Source organism: Rutilus rutilus, assembly GCF_951802725.1.
Source record: "Rutilus rutilus genome assembly, chromosome: 4".
NCBI classification, from domain to species: Eukaryota; Metazoa; Chordata; class Actinopteri; order Cypriniformes; family Leuciscidae; genus Rutilus; species Rutilus rutilus.
In genome coordinates this window covers 7,587,707-7,613,112 of record NC_140212.1, presented here as the reverse complement: position 1 = coordinate 7,613,112, position 25,406 = coordinate 7,587,707, and the positions used below count along the sequence as shown (strand labels likewise).

Genomic DNA, 25,406 nt, shown 5'->3' with positions numbered 1-25,406 from the left:
CAAAATTCTGGCCAATACCACCAGGAACATGCTTGGTGTACAAGTAGATATTTGGCTTGTTTTGATCATGAAAGAAGTTTGATGAGTTAGAAGATGACCTCTTCTGTGTGGCCTTCTGGATCCTCAATGTACACCAACACCTCTCCAAGTCCCGCCTCCACAGTCTCCACCACAAACTCAGCTGGCCTCAACACAACGTTGCCTCTGGGCTCAATACCTACAGAGAGATTCAAAGATGCAGAGGTGTGGGTTGAGGTATAGTAAATGTTGTATCTCATACTCACAGTCTGGCATTCTAAAGTGTTAAAATCATCTATCCTTCTCACCTGGCCCGTAAGCCTTGGCTCTCTTGGGGTGCAAGGTTTTAGATCGCAGAGGGGCACCAGGCTTGAGCTTGGCTTTGGGGAACTGAGACAGGTAGGTCATCACTGAGTGCTCGTCCACATTAGGATCCACAATCTCCTCTGGAGCAATCACCTGACAGGGCATAAGTGCAATGTTAGAGCTCAAATGTCACAGGCTACATAGTGGTTGATCTCTGATTTCAATCCTGATTCCTGGATGGCATTAGAGCAATATTTTTCAACCCAGCTCTTGGGGCAACCAGTATAACACATTTTGAATGTCTTCTTCACCAAACACACCAGATATAAATGATTATTTCACTTGTAGAGGGAACATTGCCCTGTAATGGCTACATCAGATTTTTTGAGAACTGTTACTGCCAGAATCGATCGCCAGATATAAACAGCTCTGCGCTGTGATGGTCTACGGCACAAAACTGATGAAGTGCACTTAAGGTTTTTAAAGCTGTGGAAAATATTTTCTGCCTCTCCTCTTCCCTCAGTCCCATCTTTCATGTCCAACTGGTTAAGTGTCCTGCTATATTTAACGCACGGCTGGAAGGTTAAGAGCTAAGTGGAAATAGCTCTAAATGGTATTTAACACAGCAGAAAGATGATGGAGAATGAATGAGAACCAACAGGGACAGGAAGAGAAATATGCATCATGTTATTAAAACCCATAACTTATCCTGTTGCAGCGATATCCTACATGCTCAAAGCATTCAATGACCTATGGTTTTCTCTCAAGAGACGTGGACTCTCTATCTGACTCAATTACACAGATTTGTGTTCTAGTGTATTCTTTATAAGATGGAATAGATTTCTGCATGGCAGATTCACTCATTTCAAATCTTTAGGACTGACTGTCGTTACTGTCATTTGGCAAACTACGAATGGATCTGTTTGTTCCATTTTCTGCTGTATCTGTTGGTGACTGTGTAGTAAACATCTTATGTTACCAGACGTATGGGGGCTGTATGTTTTGAAAAAGAAATTCTTATGCTCATCTAGGCTGCATTTATTTGATCAAAAATACAGTAAAACAGTAATATTGTGAAATATTTTTAGTTAATAATAATTTTGAATTAGAACACATGTATAATACTGTGTACTTCACCTTCCGAATTATGAATAAAAATACTCACACACAGAGGATCATAAAATCATTTCAGTAGCATAGATCAACTTTTTACAGTCAACACTGAACTAGAAAACAGCCAGTCCTCCTCCGCTTAAGAAGAAAACAGCCTGAAATTGGGCTAGATGGCGTAAGTCCTAATAAATATGAGTGATTGATTCTTACCTGAGGCACACCGAGCCAATCGTCGGCTTGCTGCATGGCTTCTCTCGCATTCTCCACTGGCTGACTCGGGTCCCATGTCTCCCAGTCCGGACACAGGCCTTAGATGAAGTGAAAGAAAGAGTTAGCAGGTTTGTGTAAATAGTGACTCAACTCTTTATGAAACACTGATTTTCTAAACTAGAACAGGACTACAATGCACTGTCCAACTTTAAAATGATCTTGCATTTTGCATGGATGTACACTGAAGTGACAAGTCTGAGCTTTATCTTGGGCTGCAGGCCAACTGTTCCACAGCGAGGAACGATTAAAACCATGTTCTTTAGTTCGACTTGACCTTAAATGCTCTCAGATGTGCAGTTTCCCGTCACTTCACTTTTTTTTTTTCCAACCTAAACGCGGTCAGGCTTGTAGCACCAAACGCTTCCCTGAAGCAAACACACACTAGTGCCGTCTGGAGTAAAACTGTTATTATATGCTGGATTACACTCAAAGAGCAAGAGGTGTTTAGTTCAAATGGAACCAGAGAGCCTTGAAACCACAAGACTCCTCAACGCCTGCCAAAACGTTAATATCAGATCTGGGTTTGTTTTCCAGGATCCTCCAGCACAGCGGCCCCATACTTGGGTCGGACAGTGAGTATCTGTAACGGGCCCACTCCTGCTGCCAACAGTGATAAACCTTTAATTTTAGTTTTTAATGCATTTACACTTGCCAAAAGTGGTATTTACAGTTCCCTGTAGATCCAAGATGGTGGCTCAAGGGAAACAGAACCACTGTTAAGAGCGGAAAACAGATTAGAGGGAGGAAACTACAGGGGAGGTAAACAAGGTGTGAATGCGGCCACAGATACAGCCTGTGTGCAGCAATGCCTGAAGGAAGTACCAAGATAAAGAGTAAAGTATAGAGCTATTTTGAGGGGAAAGCATAGTTATAAAAGCTATAGAGACTTCCCAAACATGGTTTACTTTCCATATAACATAATAATTAATCATATAATCTAAAGGGGTGGTCACTCTACACATTCGTTCCATTGACTTCCATTCATACGCGTGTGAATGCGGCTTAAATCAAATGAGAAAAAAATGTATCATGTAATTTGAAAAAGACCAATCACAACTTAAGATACAAATTTTACAATGAAATCATAACTGAGATTTTTTTAATGATTTTGAGCATTCTTTCAGTGCAAGTCAATGGAAGATTTGTTTTTATAAAGTTAGCAAAAATTAAAAAATGAAATGCAAGCAATGTAACAAGCATATAAACACTGAAATACTTGAATAAATACTTAGTAATACATTACTCCTACTAAGAGATGCTTTTCCACACATGCATGAGGAAAAATATAATGAAGTGCATGTTGGCAGAAAATATGGCATATAGCAACATGTGTTTTCACTTAAGCATGGTTGCTGTCTTAGCCTCTGACACTTTCCATTCAGTTACAGCAGAGACCAGCGGCTCATTAGCAGCTAGCAGAGCCAACAAACTCATATAAACCTGAAACATGCAAAGATATCACGTCTTTCACCTCAGGGTCACAGTGTCAGCCCTTTAAATTTGAAGACAATTTGTTGTTTTATGGCCACATCCTTCAGTATAGAAGGAAAAATGCAGCAGTGAAGCCATCTGATCTACAGTGTAATTGTTTTATTGCTCAATAGTAACAGTTGACGTATCACCTCTTGCTGGCCTCAACCCAACTTTTAGTTAGCAGACCTTTCAGTTATGACCTTTAACTGCTTCTACTGATGAATCGATCTAAATATCTCAATATTACATGCTGTTTTTGACACTGGTCAAATACCAGTTCTACACTTAAAAGGATATTGAATGTCAGAGCAGGCATCTATTGTGACCCGATGTGTCTGGGTGTGAACTCAGCCCTGAGTGCAGCTCAGAGACGATAGTGTACAGCTGCCTTCCACCCACCGCCACGTTTACACCTGCTCTCTGTTCTAATATGACTAAAGGACAATGAAACTGCTGTTAGCATTTGACAAACATGTTTGACTTTTTTAAACACACCTCAAAATGCCTTGTCAAGAGTTGAAAACATTTCAACACTTGCGCTATTGTGCTGAACAAATCAAGGCATTTAGTTGGCTACTAATTCTTTTTGTGCCTTAAAATCGGCCTGAAATGAAAATTCACCCAATCTATTTTCTGAATGCATGTTGTTGATCTTATTTTGAACTAGTCATCCATGGAAGTATAAATTTTTAATTTTTAATCAGAACTCGACCCTCCAGTGAAACGACGTATGTCGGATTTCTCCAATCATTTCGTTGACTTATACTCCGGCCCTTTCTTACAATCAGACCTGCCTCCATCCTATCAATAACTCATAAATTGAGCCAAGTACCTTCCCTTCCTTTCTGCCTTTTCAATAATCCATTTAACTCTGAGGTAAATAACAACATGGAAGAAAAAAATATGTCTTTACTTCTATTTCATCTCAAGTCCTTAAGTCCTCAAGTCTCTATCAAGTCCATCTTGTCCCTGTTCGTAATCCTAATGCTTACCATTAACTATCCCGAGAAAATCTGAAGAAAATGATAAGTTGATAAGAATGTTGCCAAATACCGGCACTAGCTATAACCTCTGATTACTTGATAGGAATTTTGTAACAAGAATGTTGATTTAGAAACATGTTCTGCTTGGTGAAATCAAGGTAAGTTCTTATACACATCCCTAATTCTCCAAAGGATATATGGCCAAGTCCTATACCGTCCTGAGTACATTCACAATGCCAGAAGGACTGCTTTGATTATGGAGTTGAGAAGGGTGGACACGTGCACTTCCAAGCGGACTTGACCCTCCATTAAACCCTCTCTGAACTGCATGGGTTTCTGGATTTTCCACTAGTATAAGTCCAAACCTATCCAGAGGTATTTGATTTAGAAATCATGTTTTGGAAAGGAGTGATCGTTTGTTTTGAGGTCACCAATTGTTCTCTTTCTCTTCTTCCCTTGGCTCTGGTCTTTCCATAGTGAGATCATATGCCGTAATTATCCGACCAGCTTCTCATCTTCTGAGGTAAAGCAGATTCTGCATGACATTTCCCTAATGATTATTACTGACCCCTGAATCTACTTAATGAAGCTAATGAACAAAGTTTTCCATTTAATACCGCATGTGATTAATGTACCATGACACATCTGTCGCCAAGTGGTCATAAACCACAGAATTCTGCTTACCAGGGGCGCAATTATCCACCAGGGCACCGAGGGCTTTGCCATCTCTCCAGTCCCTGTGGAAGTTGTTGATGGGCAACTGGGGGACCTTGTTCTGGATCCAGCCCAGAAGGCGTTGTTTAGGTGTCAGCTTCCTGGCATCCTCATCGTCCTCATCCTCCCACATGGGCATAGAAATGGAGTAGTGCAGGATTAGGGTCCATATCAGCCCCAGGATCAGTTTTAGGTTGCCATCCACTATAGCTTTACTATCTGCAATGAGAGAGAGAACGATTTAAGGGCATTACTCCACACAAGAGCACTGAAGCATGTTTTGTGGATAAACTGGAAATCATAAAAAGACAACTAGCTGAAAATCTGTATGGTTTTTGAGATTATTTTAGATCTGAAAGTAGCAATGCTTTGCGTAGAAAACCATAAAACATTCTGAGGTTGGCTTCTATTTCTCCTGTGTTACCACTGTGAAAATATATTAGTTTAGGGTAAAGAGTGGCAAGGACTCATGTCAACATACTGTACACTAGGGGAAACAACTGTTTTCAGGCCAAATATGAGCTTAGGATACAGACTGAACATGAGAGGCTGACCCTATACTCTACCTTGCCTGATATAATAGCAACACCTGTGTTTATTTTTCACATGTCCTGTCCTCCCCAGCATCGCGTGTGTTGTATATTTGGGCCGCCATCGTGTCATTTTTTGTTTACTCAGAGAGATTCGCAGCACACTGTTTGTTCCGTTCGCCTGCTGTGTTGATAGCTTTTTCACAGGTTTAGATGTGCACAAATAAACAGCAAGGATGAACTCTCTCAAAGCGGTTCTTATGGCTTACTAAACACATGCACACATAGACTATGACACATATTTCATTCAGTCAAAGTTTATATTTTCACATAGGGTACACATTGGTGTCACATTACTATCCCATTACTAAGTAGTAAAGACACAAATCCCATGTTTGAGGTAACTATTATGTTAAGTATCTAACATAAAATTAATAATAGCATAATAATATTATAAATATTTAATTTAATAAATCAATAAATTCATAATTTAATTATATTAACTAAATATATTATTACAATTAAGACAAAAATAACAGAAATCGGGTAATAAATTGTTTTTAGAAATATAATATTCAGTTCCAAATGAGGGTTTTTCATACTTTTTTTATGGTTATTCATGGAAAGTGCCACATGCACTTTTTACACAACCGTTACCCAAATCTTTCCCTACGCTGCTCTGCTACAGTCAAAGACTCTGGACTACAGCGTGGAATATGAATCAAGAAGATGGACACTACTAAGCCACTGACCGAATGCCAAAGTCTGATGTCACTTAACCCTGGATCTGTGGAATGAGGTCAGTTTAAATAAAACACACACATACACAGATGAAACTTAATCGGGACGCTGGCTGAATCTGACTACACTTTGCTTCAACCCCCAATGGAGCTGTCTGCACTAAATGCTGCAATGTGCGCAGCGGTCTAGGGGTAATCCAATCCCTCCAATCGAATAATACTGCCAGGTCACTTTCTGTTTTTCTCTCTCATTTTCATCTCGCTGTAATAAAACAAGTTCCAGATCGAATTCTTCACTGATCTTTGATATATTACTTTTGAGATTTTCTAGTAAATTTGGCAAGTGCAGTGTGTTGCGCTCACTGTGGCCCCCTCTCAAGAACAGGGTTTAATGTTTTTGGGTTCCTAGGCTCTCTAGATGTTTAGAAAGGAATGCATGCTGACATTTGTGTGCACTCCGCTGCATCAGCGCCAAGCCCAACAGAAAGAGACAGGGAGAAAGGAGTTGGCAATGTAGGAAAGTATAGAAACAGAGAATGAGAGAACAATAAAGAGTATCAAAGAGGAAGGCAGAGTTCAGTATTACTATTTCACTTCCTCATTAATACATAATATTATATATACAGTTAAAAAATTGGGGTCAGCAAAGATGCATTAAATTGATCAAAAGTGAAAGACATTTAAACAAAATTAGTTTCAAATAACTGCTGTTCTTTTTATTCATTACAGAATGCTAAAAAATAAAAATAAAATACTTTTACACAGCACAACTGTTTCCGACATTTATAATAACAAGAGCAGCAAAACAGCATATCTGAATGATTTCTGAAGGATCATGTGACACGGGAAGACATGGAGTAATGATGCTGAAAATTCAGCTTTACATCACAGAAATAAATTTAATTTTTAAATCAATTAAAATAGTGAAATAATATTTCACAATATTACTGTTCGCCTTGATAAGCATGAGAGACATTAAAATATATAATAAACTTTTTTTAAATAATACAAAATAATTTTTTATCATGCCAAAAAAGCTGAAAAAAGAGCAAGAGAAGTAAAAAAAAAAAAAAAATAGAGAGAGACACGAGTGAGTGAATGTACCTGAAAATGATCAGGTACAGGCAGATATTAGCAAACACACAAACACACAGCTCAGCTGTTAACACTCACAAACAGGTGTGTGACGGCTGTTGTTGTATGCCAGAGGGGATAAAGATCCTCATCAGACAATATAAAACACACACAACATAAAAGGTCACACAAACACACACATAGCTGGCACAGTGCAAGCATACACTGAGCAAGCACTGACAGCTATTTGGTCTACTTTTCCTAAAATAATTTACAGATTAACACCTAATAGAGCGTGTTTGTTTTAATTCCCAATGCCGAATGACTTTAATCTTTTCAAACCACCCTGAGAAAACCCAGCAATGTGTGCCCTAGTAAAAACAAACAAAGTCCTGAAGGTAAAGCACATTCACTGACATACAGTACAGCACCAGCAAACAGCTGGATTTAAACACACTTAATGAAAGACATCAGAAGTAAGTGTTTCCTTCCGACAACATAAAGTGCAGTGGCTGCAAACGAACCCTTGGAATTTTGAGGAACCGTTGATGACATGGGCCAGGAATTCCAGCCCGCTAGGGTACTGCACAATCACTTAATGGGCAGGAAAACAAATATGGGATCAGGGCCTGGGAAAAGACCATTAAGGACAGAGAGTCAAGAAGGGATGGTTTACGGTGAGTGCAGGGGATCATTTAGAGAATGAGCAAAAGTGTTCTCATTTGTCTCCCTCATAAATGAGGCAACAGATTGTTGGCACATTACAGGGTGTTTTTCTACATTTTGTGGATTAATAATGACAGTAAATGGTTATAATGGGAAAATTTCAAATCTTCACTAAAATGTTTATAAATGCTTGAAAATTAGATCACTTTTAATAACTAGATTCTGAAGAAAAATGTGAGTGGCATTTACTGTTGTTAACTAAAACTATTACAAATAAATCTGAAATAAAATTAAATATAAATATTAGATAAAAACGAAAATTTTAAATGTTGACTTATTCAAAAATAAGTTTAGGTTGAGGCACTAAAATTACTAAAACTAAAACTGAAATAAAAATTAAATTAAAGCGAAATACAAAACAAACAAAAATTTAAATGAAAACGGAAAAAAGGCAAATTCAAAATAGTAATAAACACTATAATTGTATATACATAACACTAGCAGTGTTTAAATATTTTCAAATATTGTTCAAAATAACTAACTGTAAATATGAAAAATAATGAAATGATAAAAGATGCTTGCCTTGGCACAGCTCATAGTAAGTATAAGGAAGAGCAGCAGTGCTCCACAAGCACGATCTAATGTGTGAATGCAGTATTTCTCTAGCAAAATGTCTCTGTGAGTAATGAAACACTTTCCTAACCCTGATTAAAGCCAGTCTGGATCATTCACATCCTCCCACCACTGAGCCACACCAACAAGACGAGATAAAAAATAATGAAACAGATGCTGGAAGCATTTTATAAGCCACTGTTGGCAAAAGCTATAGGGGGAAAACACATGTAGTGGTGTTACTGCAGCGAGTACTGATGCATTCATCTTGAATCCAGCTGTTGATAATTGCTGCTCCTTTCAACTTACACAAAGTGCTTCATTACACTGATGAACGAGCGTATTGTCATTGTTTGGAGGTTCTTCAGAGGAGGGAAATAAAAACGGATTGCGCCGGCTGATAGTGCTATTTGCACGTGCTGCTCGTGTTGTTTTAGCGACTGGTGTTAGAGAACATAATAATAAAAATGCCAACAATTGTGTGCTGAATACAGTTTGCATGCTGTAATTTCCAATCTTACAATGGTTCTGAATGCAAGGATGTGGCAGATCTGTAACAAGACTAATTAACACATAAAATAATGTGTGTTTGCACTTAGAATGACAACTTTATAAAAGAAAAAACTCATGCTGCAGCAACATACCAGCAAAGTTTTGTGCTGTGATTGGTGGTTAAACTGGATTAGTGAATTTACCCCTCAACGTATTCTTTAATTACACACTATAAAGAAATCTGCCCCAAATTCCCCAATTCAACTTAAAAACTTAAGATCTGTTGCTGCTTTACATTTTTTGGCAGAACAAAGTCATCCCAACTAATTTCATGCACATCTTGCCAAGTTGAATCTTGTATAACTTAAATAATTAAGGTAATATCGGTAAACTATTTTGATGAGGTAAAGTAATGGAAAAACATTCTGTCATGACTTAATTGATCATATCATTTTTTACAGGACATGCAAATGCCAAAATATTCACATTGCTTACCAGTATTCTGCTATAAAGTCTCCTGCCAGAGAGGAGATCCTCATAACCACTGTAACTTTTGGCAGTGTCAGGAGAATTGGAATTTTCCTGGCAAATTCTGAAAACAACTTAATTTTTCTGATATATTTGCCAAAAACTTACAGCATTTTGTTTCCCAATGATTGCGGTTTCACAGTTTCAATTGTAATTTGTAATTTTCCGTTAACGATACCAGGGACACCGAAACACCGGGGAACATGAAATTTGGTGGGCATGTAGCCCCACTAGACTTTTACGGAAAAATTTCGTTTGGTCCCCGGGGGCCACTCCCCCCCCGTGCTGGGCCCCCCCAAACCCAAAAAATGCAGTTTTTCCTAAATAACTACTTGAACCGTGGAACCGAGGATGAAGAAATTTTTATGGTATGTTGGTCTTAAGGGCCCACATCAACCTAGCCCATAATCACTCATTTGTGATTTGCGCCCCTCCCATAAAAAATGAAAATGCAATATTATTCTGCTTTAATCGCCCCTATCTTCAGTGGAGATGTTCAGAACTGCACCATATTTCATGTGTATGATTAACTTGACATCCTCTGGGGGTATGCTAAGTTTCATAGAATTTCATCCATGGGGGGGTATAAAATAAATTCATTTATGTGCACATTTAGTGACTGTACACTCATCGGCCTGTAGATGGTGCTGTTGAGCGAAGGGTTGCTGGTTTAGGATGATACTGTCACACACACACATGCAGGAATACAAACAAACGCAAGCATGCACACACACTGACATCCACACGCACAGACACACACCCATACACACATATACACTGTACAAATCCACATGCACAGACACACACACACACAAACACACATGCGCACACACAAACACACACACATACACACACACACAGACAGACATGCACATACTACTACTTTTTTTAGGTATATACATAAACACGCAATACAGCCAAATTGCTCCACGTCATTTATTTTTGTGGAAAGCCAGTGCAGGCCTGAGCGGCGGTCATATTTTGTACCGCCATGAGGTACATCTAGTTCAATTTCTAATAAGATCTCTGTCACTCCGAGTTGCCCTTTGAATTATCTGAACATCCGCCAATGACGCCATGACAAATTTCTACAGCTTATATGCATCAGGTGATTGTCCGCTGTTGCTTGGGTGAGCAAACAAACATCGCAGTCTCCCTCGAGGAGACAGAAAGTTTGCCATGATCACTAGGACAGAAGAGACAGAGACAATGGCCTCTGTGTGGAAGAGACATTCTGCCTCAGGAAATATTCAACCCTACATCCACACACACACACACACACAAATCGCTTCAAGAGGGAATGTATAATACATGAGGCTCTGGGATATTTTGTTTCACAACTGTAAAGAGAAACTAATCAATGAAAATACAATAAACAAGAGGAAAGACAAGAGCTGCAATATTGTAAATAAGCTGGAAAAATAAATGTGTATGTATTGACCAAACAGTAAAATAGTCAAAGGCAAAAAAAAAAAACCACAAAAAAACAAGTCTTCATTTTCCCCTTATTCCCTTAAAGCCATATAAAACAATGCAGCATGGCTCTACAGTACAATCCTGTAAAAAAACACAATTATATATAACAAACCACAATTTCAACACACAGACACAAAGTGAATGTCCTGGAGGCCTTGAAAGGAGAGATAATAGAGCAGAGCACATGACATGAATTTCAGAGTGGAGATATGAGTTATATACAATACACTTAGGGAGCTGACAGACATTAAGCAGGTCACACACACACACACACACACACACACACACACACAGATGGACCCCCTTGTAAGTCATGTTTCATTCGTCTTCACTGTGAAATATTTACTGCTGGTCAATATTCTGTGACTTTGGTTGTGTCTGGTTTCCTGTAAAACATACTCCAATAATCTTTGTTGTATATTCGACCAAAGGCCATTTTTGCAAGCTGAAGATGATAAATACAAAAAAAGTGAGGGGGTTTATAGTAGTTCTGGATTCTAGTCAGCTGCAGTGTTCATACTGTATGCTGAGGTCTGTTTGACAGAGAGAGAGAGAGAGAGAGAGAGAGAGAGAGAGAGAGCGAGAGAGAGCAGGGATTCCCCCAGTAGCTGTGGAACTATAACACTCCTGTTATCGGACTTTCTCCAGGAGACGCACACAAAACACAGATCAATCTGAAGTCACATCCTGAAGCTGTGGACACTCCAAATATTCAGATTACATTGTGTGAGCATTGTGTCCATTGTCCAAGAGGGCAAGTTCACAGTTCTCCAGAGAGGCCAGAAAAATATAATTCCATTACTGTGCCTCTCCAAGAGGCAAAGATAGAAAATGAGGAAAAGAGAGGGAGGGAATGAAGACATCATGGACAAATACCATCAACACTCACATTTTCCACAGGATCTCCCAAGAACAATGGAGGCGTGTTAGAGATACTGTAGAAACACACACACACACACACACACACACACACACACACACACACACACACACACACATATCAAGCAGCAAACATTTCATTTGAATGACAGACCCAAAGGCAAAGTAGACTGACTCTCAGCACATGTACAGCACATCAACATCACAACAAGAAAACGTGTCATAAATGCTCTCGGAAAAAGCATGTTGGGAGATAATAAAATGTTTCAAGTTATCACTATTGAGGCCAAGGTTTGCAGGGGGTTCCAATATTTAACTTGTTTTTTTGCGAATGCAGTGATATTTCTTACTTTTCATAATAAATGTAATTGATTAAAATAATTATAATATAATATATCTGTCTAGTCCCTGCACATACAGTAGCACACCACACTTAGTATGCAGCCAAGCATAAACTTCACATCCCTCTGCTGCAGTGCAGAAAAGTCCACACGTCTAACATTGATGCATTTGCACAATTAAATTCAGAACTTCCTGTCTTTGTGGTCACACATTACTTCAGAAATCCAACTGCTGCCAATGACGACAGGAAACATCTTTTACTTAACAAGCTAATAAGTGCCACTTAGACATGAGAATCCATGTCACTGAATTACATTTATTCCTGAAACAAGAACAAGCCGTTACTGGTTACAGGAAAATGTCAAACCACTCTAGAGTCTAATGGATTCTAACCTAACTTTACGTGATTCTTTAACTGACAGCGTTATATCTCTGATAATTTATTTCAGAGTACAAAATGAAAAGTGTGTGATGTGAAACCTCCCCGTCCGAGTTGCTAAATGTTGTTGATTTTTGCAAGGCAGCAACTGGTTTCCTCCACCAGAACACACAAGGTCAAAAAGAAATAAACGCTGAAACCCAATAGAAACAACGAGTCTGGACAATGACAGAGCAGTTCATTTATCAACGTCCTTTCAACATAAACACATTTTTACACACTAATACATCACCATGGATATGGAAACTGTGAAAACGGTCTGAAACGACTACAAGCGTGGCGCCTACTTGTTGAACAAAATGCTTGACAAAATATACAGCACTTGGTGAAAATGTCAAAGAGTGATCCGGGAGAACTTCTGCCTGAAGAAAGACGAGAGAAGATAAAGATCTTCCCAAAACACACACACACACACACACACACACACCATCTAGCGATACGGCACATGTGTTGCAGCAGGTGGTGTGTCTTTGAAAGTCTAAAAAAGGACATTGGTGATTAGCATTCTGCTGTTTTTCCACATGGTCCTGTCTAACCTGTTGAAGACCATGGACAATAGGAACAACACTCACACAAACCTCATTCATCCCACAGACATGAGAACAGCTGGGTAAATTGTGAGGGTAATTAAACACAATGACACCAGTGGGCCTTTAAATCAGTGCACGGAGAATTCCACCGTAAGCTTCACAGATTTCCCAGAATTTGGCAGGAATGTCATTCACAAGCTTCTGAACATCCACCACCCCTTACACTTTCATTAGCAATGCTTTTGTTAGGACGAGTTGTTTAGCAACAGGCAACCAACCATAAACTGCTTCATTAAATGTTCATGACCTTACACGACCAGTCACAGAACTTTCATTTAAATCCATTCCGTAGAATTCTACTGATTTTTATCTTTAATCATAAAGTGAATTCCAAGTGAACCTTGTTACATCTCGTCTTCTGACTCTAGAGTCTGGAATACACTTCACGACTTTTAACATCTGAACAGATTTTAAAACACTATGCATCATACTGTATTCTTCTGACTTTATAAATGGATAAAGAGAAAAACTGGGCAACATACACTAAACGACTGAAGATCACACAACAACACAACACAACAAACTCACACAGAAAAATCAATATAGCTGCTTCCCAAATCATGTACTATATTAATAGGTACTGCATATGTTTTGAAACTTGTGCCACTGTTAAAAAAAAAAGTTCTATTTAGTATGAATTTGTGTAGTATGAATGAAATTTGAACCTACAGTACTACATCCGCCATGTTGGCACTGTCATGTGATGGTGTCGGTTGTGTCACTTCACTGCCATTTACAAATCCTCTCCTGTGGCCTCATGGGATTGTAAAGTGTCCTTTGGATGTGCATTTCAGAATCTTGCCGGCAGTAGTAGTCATCTGGGAACTTTTCACACACTCACTGTAAACCCTAAGGCTCAAAATAATTAATTGGTTTACTTAAATTAAGTAGTTCAGTCAAATGAACTTTTATGAGTATTTATCACCTTCTTTTTCTTTCAAGTTCACAGAACTGATATATTTTAAGTAAACTGAACTGTTTCATTGTTTTGAGTTTTATGAAATTATTTATTTTTATTTAGACGAACTTAAGTTTAACTGAAACGGCTGGGATGTCTATTTCCCAGCATGCTTTGCTGATGGCACTCAAAAGGGAGTGTAAATGCTAAAATTAAGTGTAATATAATGTTTGTTTCTTTTTGTGCAAGATTAATGTTAAGTGGGAGATTTAGTAGTGATTAATGTTTTGTTATACTAATTTAGAAGAATTTCTGTTAATGTTGGTTTTAGGATAGTTATCATGGTGACAAGTGGTGCATGCAGCTTGATTTGAGAGCAAATAAAACCTTTATATTGCTGCACTCATACAGCAAGTGCTATTGTATAACATACTATCATTAACGTGAACAGTTAGTATGTTAGCAAACTGGCTTGTTAAAGTTAAAGTTCACATTGAGATTGGATGAAAGTTTTAAATTAAATGTATGAATTAGTGTACTCAAAAATTTCAAGTTAAGAACAATTAAAATATATAAGTAAAAAATCTAAATCTGCCAGTTCTGCTTACTTAAACTTTGAATTTCTTAACTTAAAAAATTTAACTTAACTTAAATTTAAATTAAAGTTTTGCCAACTTATTCGGGTTTACAGTGCTGTTTTATGAATACTGTGAATTCGACATACTACTTGGCATACATACATTCTGTTTGCCTACTATATAGTATGGAAGTAGGCATATTCAGATGCAAGTATGTGTTCTAAAATGCATGCTTATCATCTTACTGGATGGAATCATAATCTGAAGCTGTGTCCATCATAACACTATGCGATTTTGTGTGAAATCTGTCAACTCCGACTGCCAAAAAATCTGCAGACTGGCTTTGACTTTTGGTAACTAGCATTGACACGTCCAGACTGCAAACAGGGGGAAAAAATCTGGCCGAAAGTCATGTTGTGAATTCCAGCCTTTAGTGTATATAAAGAAAACAATGTGAGGTTCATTTTCATAGTGTGTTTCATAAGAGGTGCTCAAGAAAATTCCTGGCATTATATGTTAAACTCTTGGTTATTCCTCTTCAAGTCAAATGAGCAGAAAAAAAAAAAACCCTGTCTCCAATGTAAACCAGTAATAAAACACTGTAATAGGTCTGTCAGTGCTCAGGAGCCCCAAACCAAGAGGCTAATTTTTCACACAGTAGAAAAAACAATGGTACTTACACCAAAAAAAAACATTCTTATTTCCTCAACTTTTGAGTCTATAATATGAGTGATTATTATAGACTTTGTTATCTAGACTTTATTATTATCTTTGAGTGATAATATGGATACAAAAGGAAAACAAGAAAAGCAAAGGTGGACTAATTAGCAGAGGAGGAAGATCTCGTATGTGACCTTTCTGTGTGAAAGACAGTGGTTTTGTTTATAGTTATCAGTGCACTCAGCCGATCTCTTCTCCTGAGTGAACCCAGTCAGCTGCCGTCACAGCTGCTAACAGGCATCCTGAACCAACAACTGATGTGCTCAAAGATCTGCCTTCCCCCTCATGGGCCTAAAGGCCCCGATATACTCACGGCACACACACACACACACACACACATATTCTAGCTGTCTGCTTGCAGCATGCACTCACCCTCCCTCCCCCCAATCCCTCAACAAAGCTTCGGAGTTGAAGTTCCATCCAGAACAGGCACATAGGAGCCTTTGTCCCGGTCTCCCTCCAGCGAGCCTGAATCAGGACAGACTCCGTCACCCCAGGGCTCACTTAAGAACGTCCAAGGCATTTACCAAGAAGAGTTCAACTAAAAGAGTACAAACGTTGTAAACAAGCACTGACTGGCACACTGTGTATGTGTCTAAAAAGTGTCTATATGAAGAATTTACTTCAACGTGCATTTAGGAACGCAACGGGCAACAGCTAGCCTACGCATTATTGTCACATTTGCACAATTTCCAACATTGTGGACAGATGATTACAGTATGATTATAAGTAGTAGTATTATTTTCTAATTGTTTGGCTTCCTAAAACACCAGTGTGAGTGTAATGTAGGCTGAGACACTATTTCACAACTAACAAGAGGTTTGAGTCCACTTTAAAGTCCAGGTAAAAGTCAATGCAAAGACTTTTTGAACCTCTTAATTTTGAATTCTCATTTGATGCATTTAACTTGTAAATGTACAAATGAAGGGCAGTGGTCCACCTACTAGTCTCGCAAAATCTTGTGGGAAACACTGAAGTACAACTTTTCCAATTTTCAACCAGCTTTTTATAGTTGATAATATATTTAAATGTACTCACTTCATGTTTGAACCCAGATATCTGCAAAAATATGTAAGATACCCACAAAATAAACAAATTATCTGTGAGCACGTAACAGAAAAAGAGTACATTGTACCGACATTTGTAACAATACAAAGCTGGTTAAATATCGGCAAAGTGATGTAAAACATATTTGAAAAATATTTAATAGTAATTCAATTTAAAATTATATAAAATAATATTATTAAAAATGATATACAATTATTAAATTAAACTTAAGAAAATGGTTGCCTTCATTATTACAAGTTTTACAAACACATTTTTTTCCAGCGCAGAGAGAAAGAATGAGAAGAGTTAAAAACACTTAGAGACGGGCCCGTCAGCGCTTCAGGTCAAAACTGCTGTAAACACAGACAGTCAGACACACGTGCTCCTGTAGGAACTAACTCCCTGTAACATGCCTATGCCATTAGCTGTGCACGTCTCAGCCATTTCTATGTTGATGTCCAACAGAAACACTTCAAGACACAGTCCAGGCTTGTGATAAAGTTGTCAAATATCAGTCAGAAGGGCTTTTTACTGCCCTTGTTAAGCTTCTTTTGGAAAAGAACTCTGAATGACGTCTGTATCTCTTAGTGGAATCCACTAAAAGTCCACCATTCATAGCAAAAGAGAAGACAAAGTCCTTTCCAGAGTTATGAGGGAGAAAGTTCACATCTGGGTTTCCTGTTGGGAAGTTCAAATGGTGAAGAGCTCTTCCACTAAACCACAATGAAATGGATGGAAAATATTTATGGCATTTGCTAAGGCAAGCATTACTGTTACTATAAGTCAGGACGAGAAGTTGCGACAGTCTTTTCTTCCCTACGATGACATACATCTGAGTGAAACGGCTTCTCAAACAAACGTACGCCGAAAAACGCGTCATCGGAGACGAGAAGAGATGTCTCTGCGAGTGGAAGGGGAGGTTATTTTGATTAAAGATTATGAGGGCACATGGATAAATCATTTATAATAAATACTGCAATTTCCATAAACAAAAACACGAATTGTCAATTTTGATATCATGATGACTTTAAACTGTTAGTGCCGGGGATATATAATGTTATTAGTCATTTGTCCATTTATAAACCTCTCTTTAAGTCCTGTTCAGTCTGCAGGGTTTAGTCAGTCTATTTCTGTGTGCGGGATGGAGGACATGAGGGAGGCGAAGACATTTGACCATGTGGACGATGAGGGATTTTCTTGTCCGAGGCAATCTGGCAACCCAGGGTCAGGCAGCTGATGACATCATCACGCCGCTGATAGCCCTCTGCGCCTGACACTGCTGACACCAAACACCCCAGAGTACACTTGGGCTGTCTGATTCCCAGCCTTACAGAGAACACAATACAGAAGAACTGCTTTGCGCCGGCCAATAATACGCCGGCTTTACACCGGACTGTAAAAAAGACCGAGTTCCAAGGGCACAGAAGTTACAGCTGTTGTTAAACACCTGTTAGATGGCTGTTATCGGCAAACCAGTCATGATCTTGACCCCTGACCCTACTGTTAACCTCGACAGCCGCACCGTTACCGTAGAGATAGAGTGACAGAGATGTGCATCTCTAAAGACAGATTCACATCTCTGTTGCTCCTGTATATGAGTATACTGTTTCCATAGATTTTATCCTTAATTTGGTAATTACTTTTTCTGTCTGTATTTCAAATAATTAGCATACTTACACTGTCATTCAAAAGTTTGGGGTTGGTGAGATTTTTTTTTATGTTTTTGCAAGTCTCTGAACCTCACCCAAGCTGCATTTATTTAATCGAAAATACAGTAAAAACAGTTGTGAAATATTATTACAATTTAAAATAACTTTTCTATGGCAATATATTTAAAAATGTAATTTATTCTAGTGATGTCAAAGCTGAATTTTCAGCATCAGTCTTCAGTGTCACATGATCCTTCAGAAATCTGATGCTGCTCAATAAACATTTCTTATTATTATCAATATTGAAATTATCTGTGCTGCTAAATATTTTTGTGGAAATTGTGATACATGTTTTTCCAAGTTTCTTTGTTGAATTGAGAGTTTGTAAGAACAGGATTTATTTTTTATTTTTAAATGTATATAACAATTTTAAATTTTAAATTTTAATTTTAATTTAAATCATCCTTAATAAAAGTATTAATTTCTTTCAAACAAAATCTCACACCAAACTTTTGAATGGTAGTGTAAATAACATGTTAGAGGGATAGTTCACCTAAAAAATTTAATTCTGTCATCATTATCCTCGTGTTATTCCAAACCTCTCTGACATTTTCTTTTGTGGAATACAGAGGAAATTTTTTTTTAGAATATTTATGCCCATACAAAGTCAATGGGGTCCAAAACAAAACATCTTGTTTTGTTATTAAAGCTCGCATATGTGTCACCCTTACATCTTTTCACACACATTTTGGGTGTTTGGTGAATGAGTCATACAGTTTTAGAACAACAAGAGGGAGATTAAAACGATTTTTTAGTGAAATCTCTTTAAGGAAAGCAACCAGTCAATTCTGGATTGCAGACGTGCACTAAAACAAATGAGCATGTTCTACAATGTGTAACTCTATCCAAACACCACCGTGAGCAGCTGAAAACATTGGAGAGGCTCAGATATCACTTACAGCAGAGATGAAGTCCCGGTTAGCCTTCCAGCACCACATTCATAATCAAAAGCGACGCGCCCTTTTTCCCCCTCGCCTGCTTTCCATCATTCTCTGAACTCCCACATGATCCTGGAGTTTGAAGATAGTGTTGGATTTATACAGTAACAGAAGAATCCACAGTGAGTGTCAAGCGATATCCCGAATAAGCCCTTGCAGATACCGTGAGGCCTTTCACTGTCATGAACCGAATTCAATCATTGCAGCATCAGAATCCAATGGTTTTAAAATAAACTCTTATAAGATAATTCTCTAATAAACTGTTTAACCTCTAAAATGCCTTGGCAATTAATAATCCAAATACAACCAATAAGAAATAAATACCGGCCTGTTGTACTTGTTTAACACTGTATGTTGAGTTTCCCACACACGAACAAAGGAAGCTGTTGCACAACCGTTTCACACACGCACACCTGATATCCGCCAACCCAGGATGCACCTGTATGTAACGGTAGAAACACCACATTTTAGGCTTTCTTCACCAGAGATATTAATAAACCGAGAGGGACACATTGGAGAAAGCACCACAGCGGCCCATGTCAAATCTCTGGAGGGAGTGTGTGTGTGTGTGTGTAGGGGTGTTCACTGGCCTTGCTTGAACATTCCAGTGGACTGACTAGCCTTTGACACATGGTAACAATTAAAGATGCTGTTATACGCGGAAAGCAGGAGGACACAAGAAGGGGGTCAGAAAGACTGCTTGTTGTTGTTCATAAAAAGAAAGCCCTAGTCATTTCTATCGTGCCTGACTCTCATATATTTTGGATGGAAATCCTTCTTCTGGCCAAAGATTACACGGAGCTGGAGCTGGAGATAAGCCTAGCAAAAGTTATAACACAACATTCACCAGAAACAGTGTCAGAGGTGAACAAGAAGGGTGGAATCGATAAAGCCCACTGCTACTTCTCAGTGAAGAGCGGCAGAGGAAAGATCTGCTTAATGAGCCAGGAAAGTGTTACATGCAGAGAAACAGAGCATGACGTTGGCAAAAAATAACTCACTGTGCTGATAAAGACACCATAGCACTTCAGGGAAACATGCTACGACAACTTCACTTTTAATCAAAGGAAATTTCCCCTCTGGGATACAGCATATGTCATTAGGGACTCCCTTTCAGCACACTTACTTCAGAGAGAGAGAGAGAGAGAGAGAGAGAGAGAGAGAGAGAGAGAGAGAGAGAGAGAGAGAGAGAGAGAGAGAGAGAGAGAGAGAGGAGGGGGGCAATTTTACAATTTTAAAATTGCAAAAAGGAAAATGTTAATATACAATAAGTGACAATAACAATACTACTAATAATACTACTACTACTAAATAAATAAAACAAATAAAATTAATCAATACTAATTTTAAGTTCAAAAATAAAATTATTAATTAATTAATAATTAATATATAATATAAATATACATTAAAGTTGTCAACCTCTCATTTATGTGTTAAATAAAAAAATAAAAAACTTAAGCCATCTTAAAAATAGAGAACAACATAAATACCAAACTCGATTGTAGGCCAGCGACAGGCTAATATTTAATCATATGGAAATAAAACAATTAAATTGGAATGCCTAGGATTTATTCATCTAGCCTGACTACGTCAGACTTCTTACTTCCGCTCAATTTCATTTCGCTTCTGTACTCAGTCTGAGACAGCGTAATAGCTTTCCGTTTTCCTCCGGCCTGAAAACAGCCGGCCAATCAACGAACAGAGGGCGGGCTGAGAGCCGTGACGTAGACACTGATTGTACCGTGGATGCGTACATTTACTTCACATAATCTGCAAAAGTCGTTCACAGCCATGTTCACTCTGGTATTTTGCTCGATGGTTTTGTTTTCGCATCATACTACATGTGTTTACAGCGGAAGTTAGATGCGGCTGAGCATGCGCATAACACACGCCATAACCAAACGTTATGTGATTGGCTTACGGGAAACAATGATTTTAAACTTCAGACAAGCGCCTCCCCGCGAGAAAGAAAACGCTTTTCAATTATGCCATGCCAGACTCTGTCTACGAAGCAAAGCGAAGTAGCAGAGTTTGGTATTACCAGGCTATTATTCATCTACAACAACAAGGTAATATCTAATAAATTAAATTCTCTTTATTTTAGGGCTTTAAAAGCAAATATTATGCAGATAAAATATGGTTTAACTGCCCAAAAAACATTGCTAAAAATAACTATTAATCATATTTTTTGCAGAGCCTGTGAAAATCTGACAGCTGAAGTTAAGCAAGAAAAGGGAGAGAAAGGGGGGACACTCATTCCAATAAGTTTTGTCAAACATGTGCTCATCAACTATCCCATGACTCACTCTTTCTTTCAATTACTATCCAAATAACGTCCAGCAACCCCCTCTGTCCCGGCTTTCTTCTGGGCCAGTAGGACTATTTAAAGCACCTGTTACTGATGGACCCCAGAGCGCAGCTGTCTATCTATCAATCACTCACTCACTCACTCAGAGGCTAAACGCTGAAGATCCCTGTCCCAGAGCCATCAGCACTTACACCCAAAACTCAAGGGGTTTTCTCCTATATCAGCATTATTTTATGTTTCAACAATACCATATTGTATTTTTCATGGAAAGATCACTGATCCCGGTGCAGCTGTATTTTACGGAGTCGCTATGGGGACATGATGGGAAAAAAAATACGGGACGAGAGGAAAATTTTTATTTCAATGATTTTGCGTTTACTCGTAGCCTAAAGTATCCTATTGTGTTCCTCCCGAGAAACTTTGAGTTCTCTCCCACAACATTTGCATTATCTTGCAAAACTATTGCATTCCCCTGAAACGTAAAAGCACTGAAATATAATTTTTCCATAAAAAGTATATAACATAACATTTGCATATGTATGTAAATCTATTAGTGCTGTCAAATCAAATAATCGGGATTAGTCGCATCTAACATAACAGTTTGTAAATATAGTCTATAATATATACATGTATATATATATATCGATTTGACAGCACTAAAATCTATATATTCTCACACATCTGCATGAGTGAGTGAGTGCATAGCGAAATGAGGTGAGTGGTATTTCCTGTAGAGGCAGCAGGCCAACCCCATGTGACACAGTTCATACACACACACACACACTTTCTTGGACGAGTGTGCAAGAGTTTTTCCTGCACCTCTTTCACCCTACACCCTTGCGTAAGGAGGGTTCTGAGAGGCAGGTGCCATTCTAGAAAGATCCATCTCATTGCCAATGACAGACGGACTGAAAGTTATGTGCCAGCATGTGAGACTGTTGGCTCCTTCCCTCAAACCTAACAAGATGGCCACATCTGCAGTCAAAAGCCACTATCATTCAGTCTCTGTCATTGGTGAAATCAAGTCTTTATTATAAAGCTCCACAATGCTAATAGGAATGAACATTGCCCTTTTCTGTTGGACAGTATGCCCAGTTATTTTGAAAGAATGCAATGCTCCCAGGCCCCGACACCCACCATTAGACACCAGAACAATCTAGATCTTTTCCCACTGCAAAAACACCAACACTGACCCAGGAACAGATCCCAGGGTCATTTCTATAAGGGAAGCCAAGATGATCTAGAAACAGCTATCATGCTTTTTACTAATATGTTTGATATTTGGTGCATTATGATAAAACATAATGAATTCTAGTGTGGATAATGTCATATGAGAGTTCTCTCAAATCAGCCACATTTACAGAAGTGATGTTGATGCCTTAGTTTCGTATCAGACTGTCAGTCTACCACTAAAATGACTGGAATATCTCTAAATACAGAGACACTTATGCAACAAATGCAATAAAAAAAAACACCTTCTTAAACATTTTAATCAATGATCATTTTTTGTCTTTTTGTCTTTTCCAAATGAGGCAGATCCACAAATCCATACTAACATTGCTCCTAATCTGGGTTTGGGACTGTGCTCCAAAGGGGTATACAATTAGGAAGTATAAAGTGCTGTTCAAAGATCTGTTTTTGCCTCATATTGAATATGAAGATAAGGAGCAGTGGATGAAATCAGCACAGAAATCATCAAAGAATCAAATTGACAATTGTATCTATAAATTAAACAATTTATCAGCCAGGCTAATTCATCTGACAATTTGAGATTATCAGCATCATCTGATCTGATTGTTTGAAACATTATTGTTGTTACTCTGATGTATAACATTGTGTAACATCATTTAATTGCATTATAATCACATTGAATGTAGGCTACATTCAAAGAAATATCATAATAGGCCTAAATTATTCATATTTTCTATTTGAATGTACAAGTACTAGCCTATACTAATCTGTTAAACTTTATATATCCCTAATATTTATTAATGAAACGTATTTTAAAAAATTCTTCAATGTGCAAATTAGGCTATTACTCAAAGGCAAAAAATCATTGACATTTTCTTCAAGGGGACATCTGTTTGATCTGTTGTTTAGAAAAAAAATATAAGTGTGGACAATCTAATAATACTTCAGTGCTTCCAAAATGATAATTAATGGAATTCTACCAAATGAGAATCAATATTTACAGTTAAAATGGAAACAAAACCCCATATGACCTGGCTAATTATGGGTAGTTCGTGTGGTCTGACAACTTTAATTAAGGCTTGAGTCAAAACAAGCGGTTGAGGAGGCTTTCGTTATACACATACGTAAGTATTCATTTCAAGATTTTGATACAACGTTTCACAAGAGAAAAAAAGTTCGATTACAAGTTAGTCATATAGCAAGAACTTCAACTGATGAGGTAACCATAGCAACAGTTCGCAGCTCGAGCGCGTCCCGTTATGATAGCATTCCCACAGCACAAATAGTCATTGCTAGTCACTTAATTAACATTTATTTACACATAGAATTTTTTTATTTTTTTTTAAACAACTTTTACTTTCATAAAATCTCACCGCGTCGAATGCAAATGTATACGCAACGAAACAGCACTTACCTATAGAAACCAGTCTGATGTGTTCCCTCTCTAGAAACTCCAGCGCGACCGACACATTCTCCAGCTTCATCTGCCTGAAATTGGGTCTGGCGTGGTACTTTCTGTACATTTTCTTTTGGCTGAGAACTTCCAGGAGCCCGATAAGCTTGAGCCCGTCGCTCAGGTCCTTCTGCAGGTCGTTGATCTTTTTGTTGACGCATTTCAGGTGTTCATTGCACCACCTGGTGAAGGTGTTCTGCTGGATCTTCTTCCAGGGCGCATCCTCCGCCAGGTCCTTCTCCGTGGCCGGCATCTCCTCGTCTCCGTCCTCGCCGTTGTCGGTGCCCTGGTAATACTGCGGCGGCAGCTGCTGGTCGTAGTATGTATTATTGCTCATCATGTTTTTTTTTCCCCGATGTTCTCGTGCCCCCCTCTTAACGTTATTCGACAATCTGTTAGACTTTTGCAGCGCGAGGGGGAGTGGGAAAGGGGGGGAAAAAAGAAAAGAAAAGAAAACGGAAGAAAGTTGGGAGCGCTTGCGAAAAAAGGCAGAGATAGGACTATTTGTCGGACAGGAACCAGATTCGAAACACTTTTTAAGGACGAACGAGTGCAGAGCGAATTAATTTCCGCTATTTCCGTTAAATTTTAAATTCTTCCAGCCGCCACTTTTTTTTAGACCGCCGTTTAAGAAAGTTCGTTCCTGCTTGATTTACATGAAACTTTTTCTGAAATAAAAGGAAAGACGGGAAAAGAGACGCGGCTTCGTATATACTTGAATGGTTAAATGAAGCATGAGGCGCTTTAAAAATCTGAGACCCCTCCGGCAGGGCTCACACGTCAGTCTGCAGGATCTCCTGGTATGCTGCTGTCATCATGACCATATACAACAGCGCGATGGGTGATTCTCTAATCTGACCGAGATAGTGAGACCGGCGCCCGATTGGGCGAAGCGCGCGGAGGGGAAGGGGATTGGACAGACCCCGAGCGCCGCGACAGTTGTGACTGTCATTTTTATTTTTAGGAACCCCAAATTGGGCACTGGGGGGGCTGGAGTTGCGCTTGTTGTAAAACTTGGGCTCTCTTTTAACAATTGGGGCTGGAAAAAGCAACTGACAGCATAATTAAGTCTGTGAGATATTTTAACAGAGAGTGTGCTAAATAAGCATAGGCTACTGAAGAAAAGGCATGACCGATTAATAAATCATAAATAGTAGCCTTCGAGAGTTTATTAATAAACAATATTTTGGCCCCCAACTGACAAAACTCTATTCCAGTCAATGAAGTCATACACTGTAAAATAGTTTTGTTAAAAGTAGCTGTATTGGAGATATTGTTAACTGTTCATGTTACAGTTCCTTACTGTAAAGGCATAGGCA

At 38.5% G+C, this 25,406-nt stretch overlaps 1 protein-coding gene across 7 annotated transcripts in view; it reads right to left on the bottom strand.

Annotated features, from left to right (window-relative positions):
* Positions 1–24,911, bottom strand: part of flncb (filamin C, gamma b (actin binding protein 280)) — a 51,173-nt gene extending 26,262 nt beyond the window's left edge. For 4 of the 7 annotated variants that reach the window (XM_084406310.1, XM_084406311.1, XM_084406315.1 and 1 more), the window contains exons 1-5: positions 24,049–24,911; positions 4,848–5,096; positions 1,648–1,745; positions 327–477; positions 99–217 (exon numbers count right to left, since the gene is read on the bottom strand). In XM_084406310.1, coding sequence (XP_084262436.1) covers positions 99–217; positions 327–477; positions 1,648–1,745; positions 4,848–5,096; positions 24,049–24,427 — 996 coding nt within the window. In that variant the 5' untranslated portion in view covers positions 24,428–24,911. The remainder of the gene's footprint in view (positions 1–98; positions 218–326; positions 478–1,647; positions 1,746–4,847; positions 5,097–24,048) is intronic. The other 3 variants (XM_084406314.1, XM_084406312.1, XM_084406316.1) reach the window with 1 other exon arrangement.
* Between the last annotated feature and the right edge of the window lie 495 nt (positions 24,912–25,406).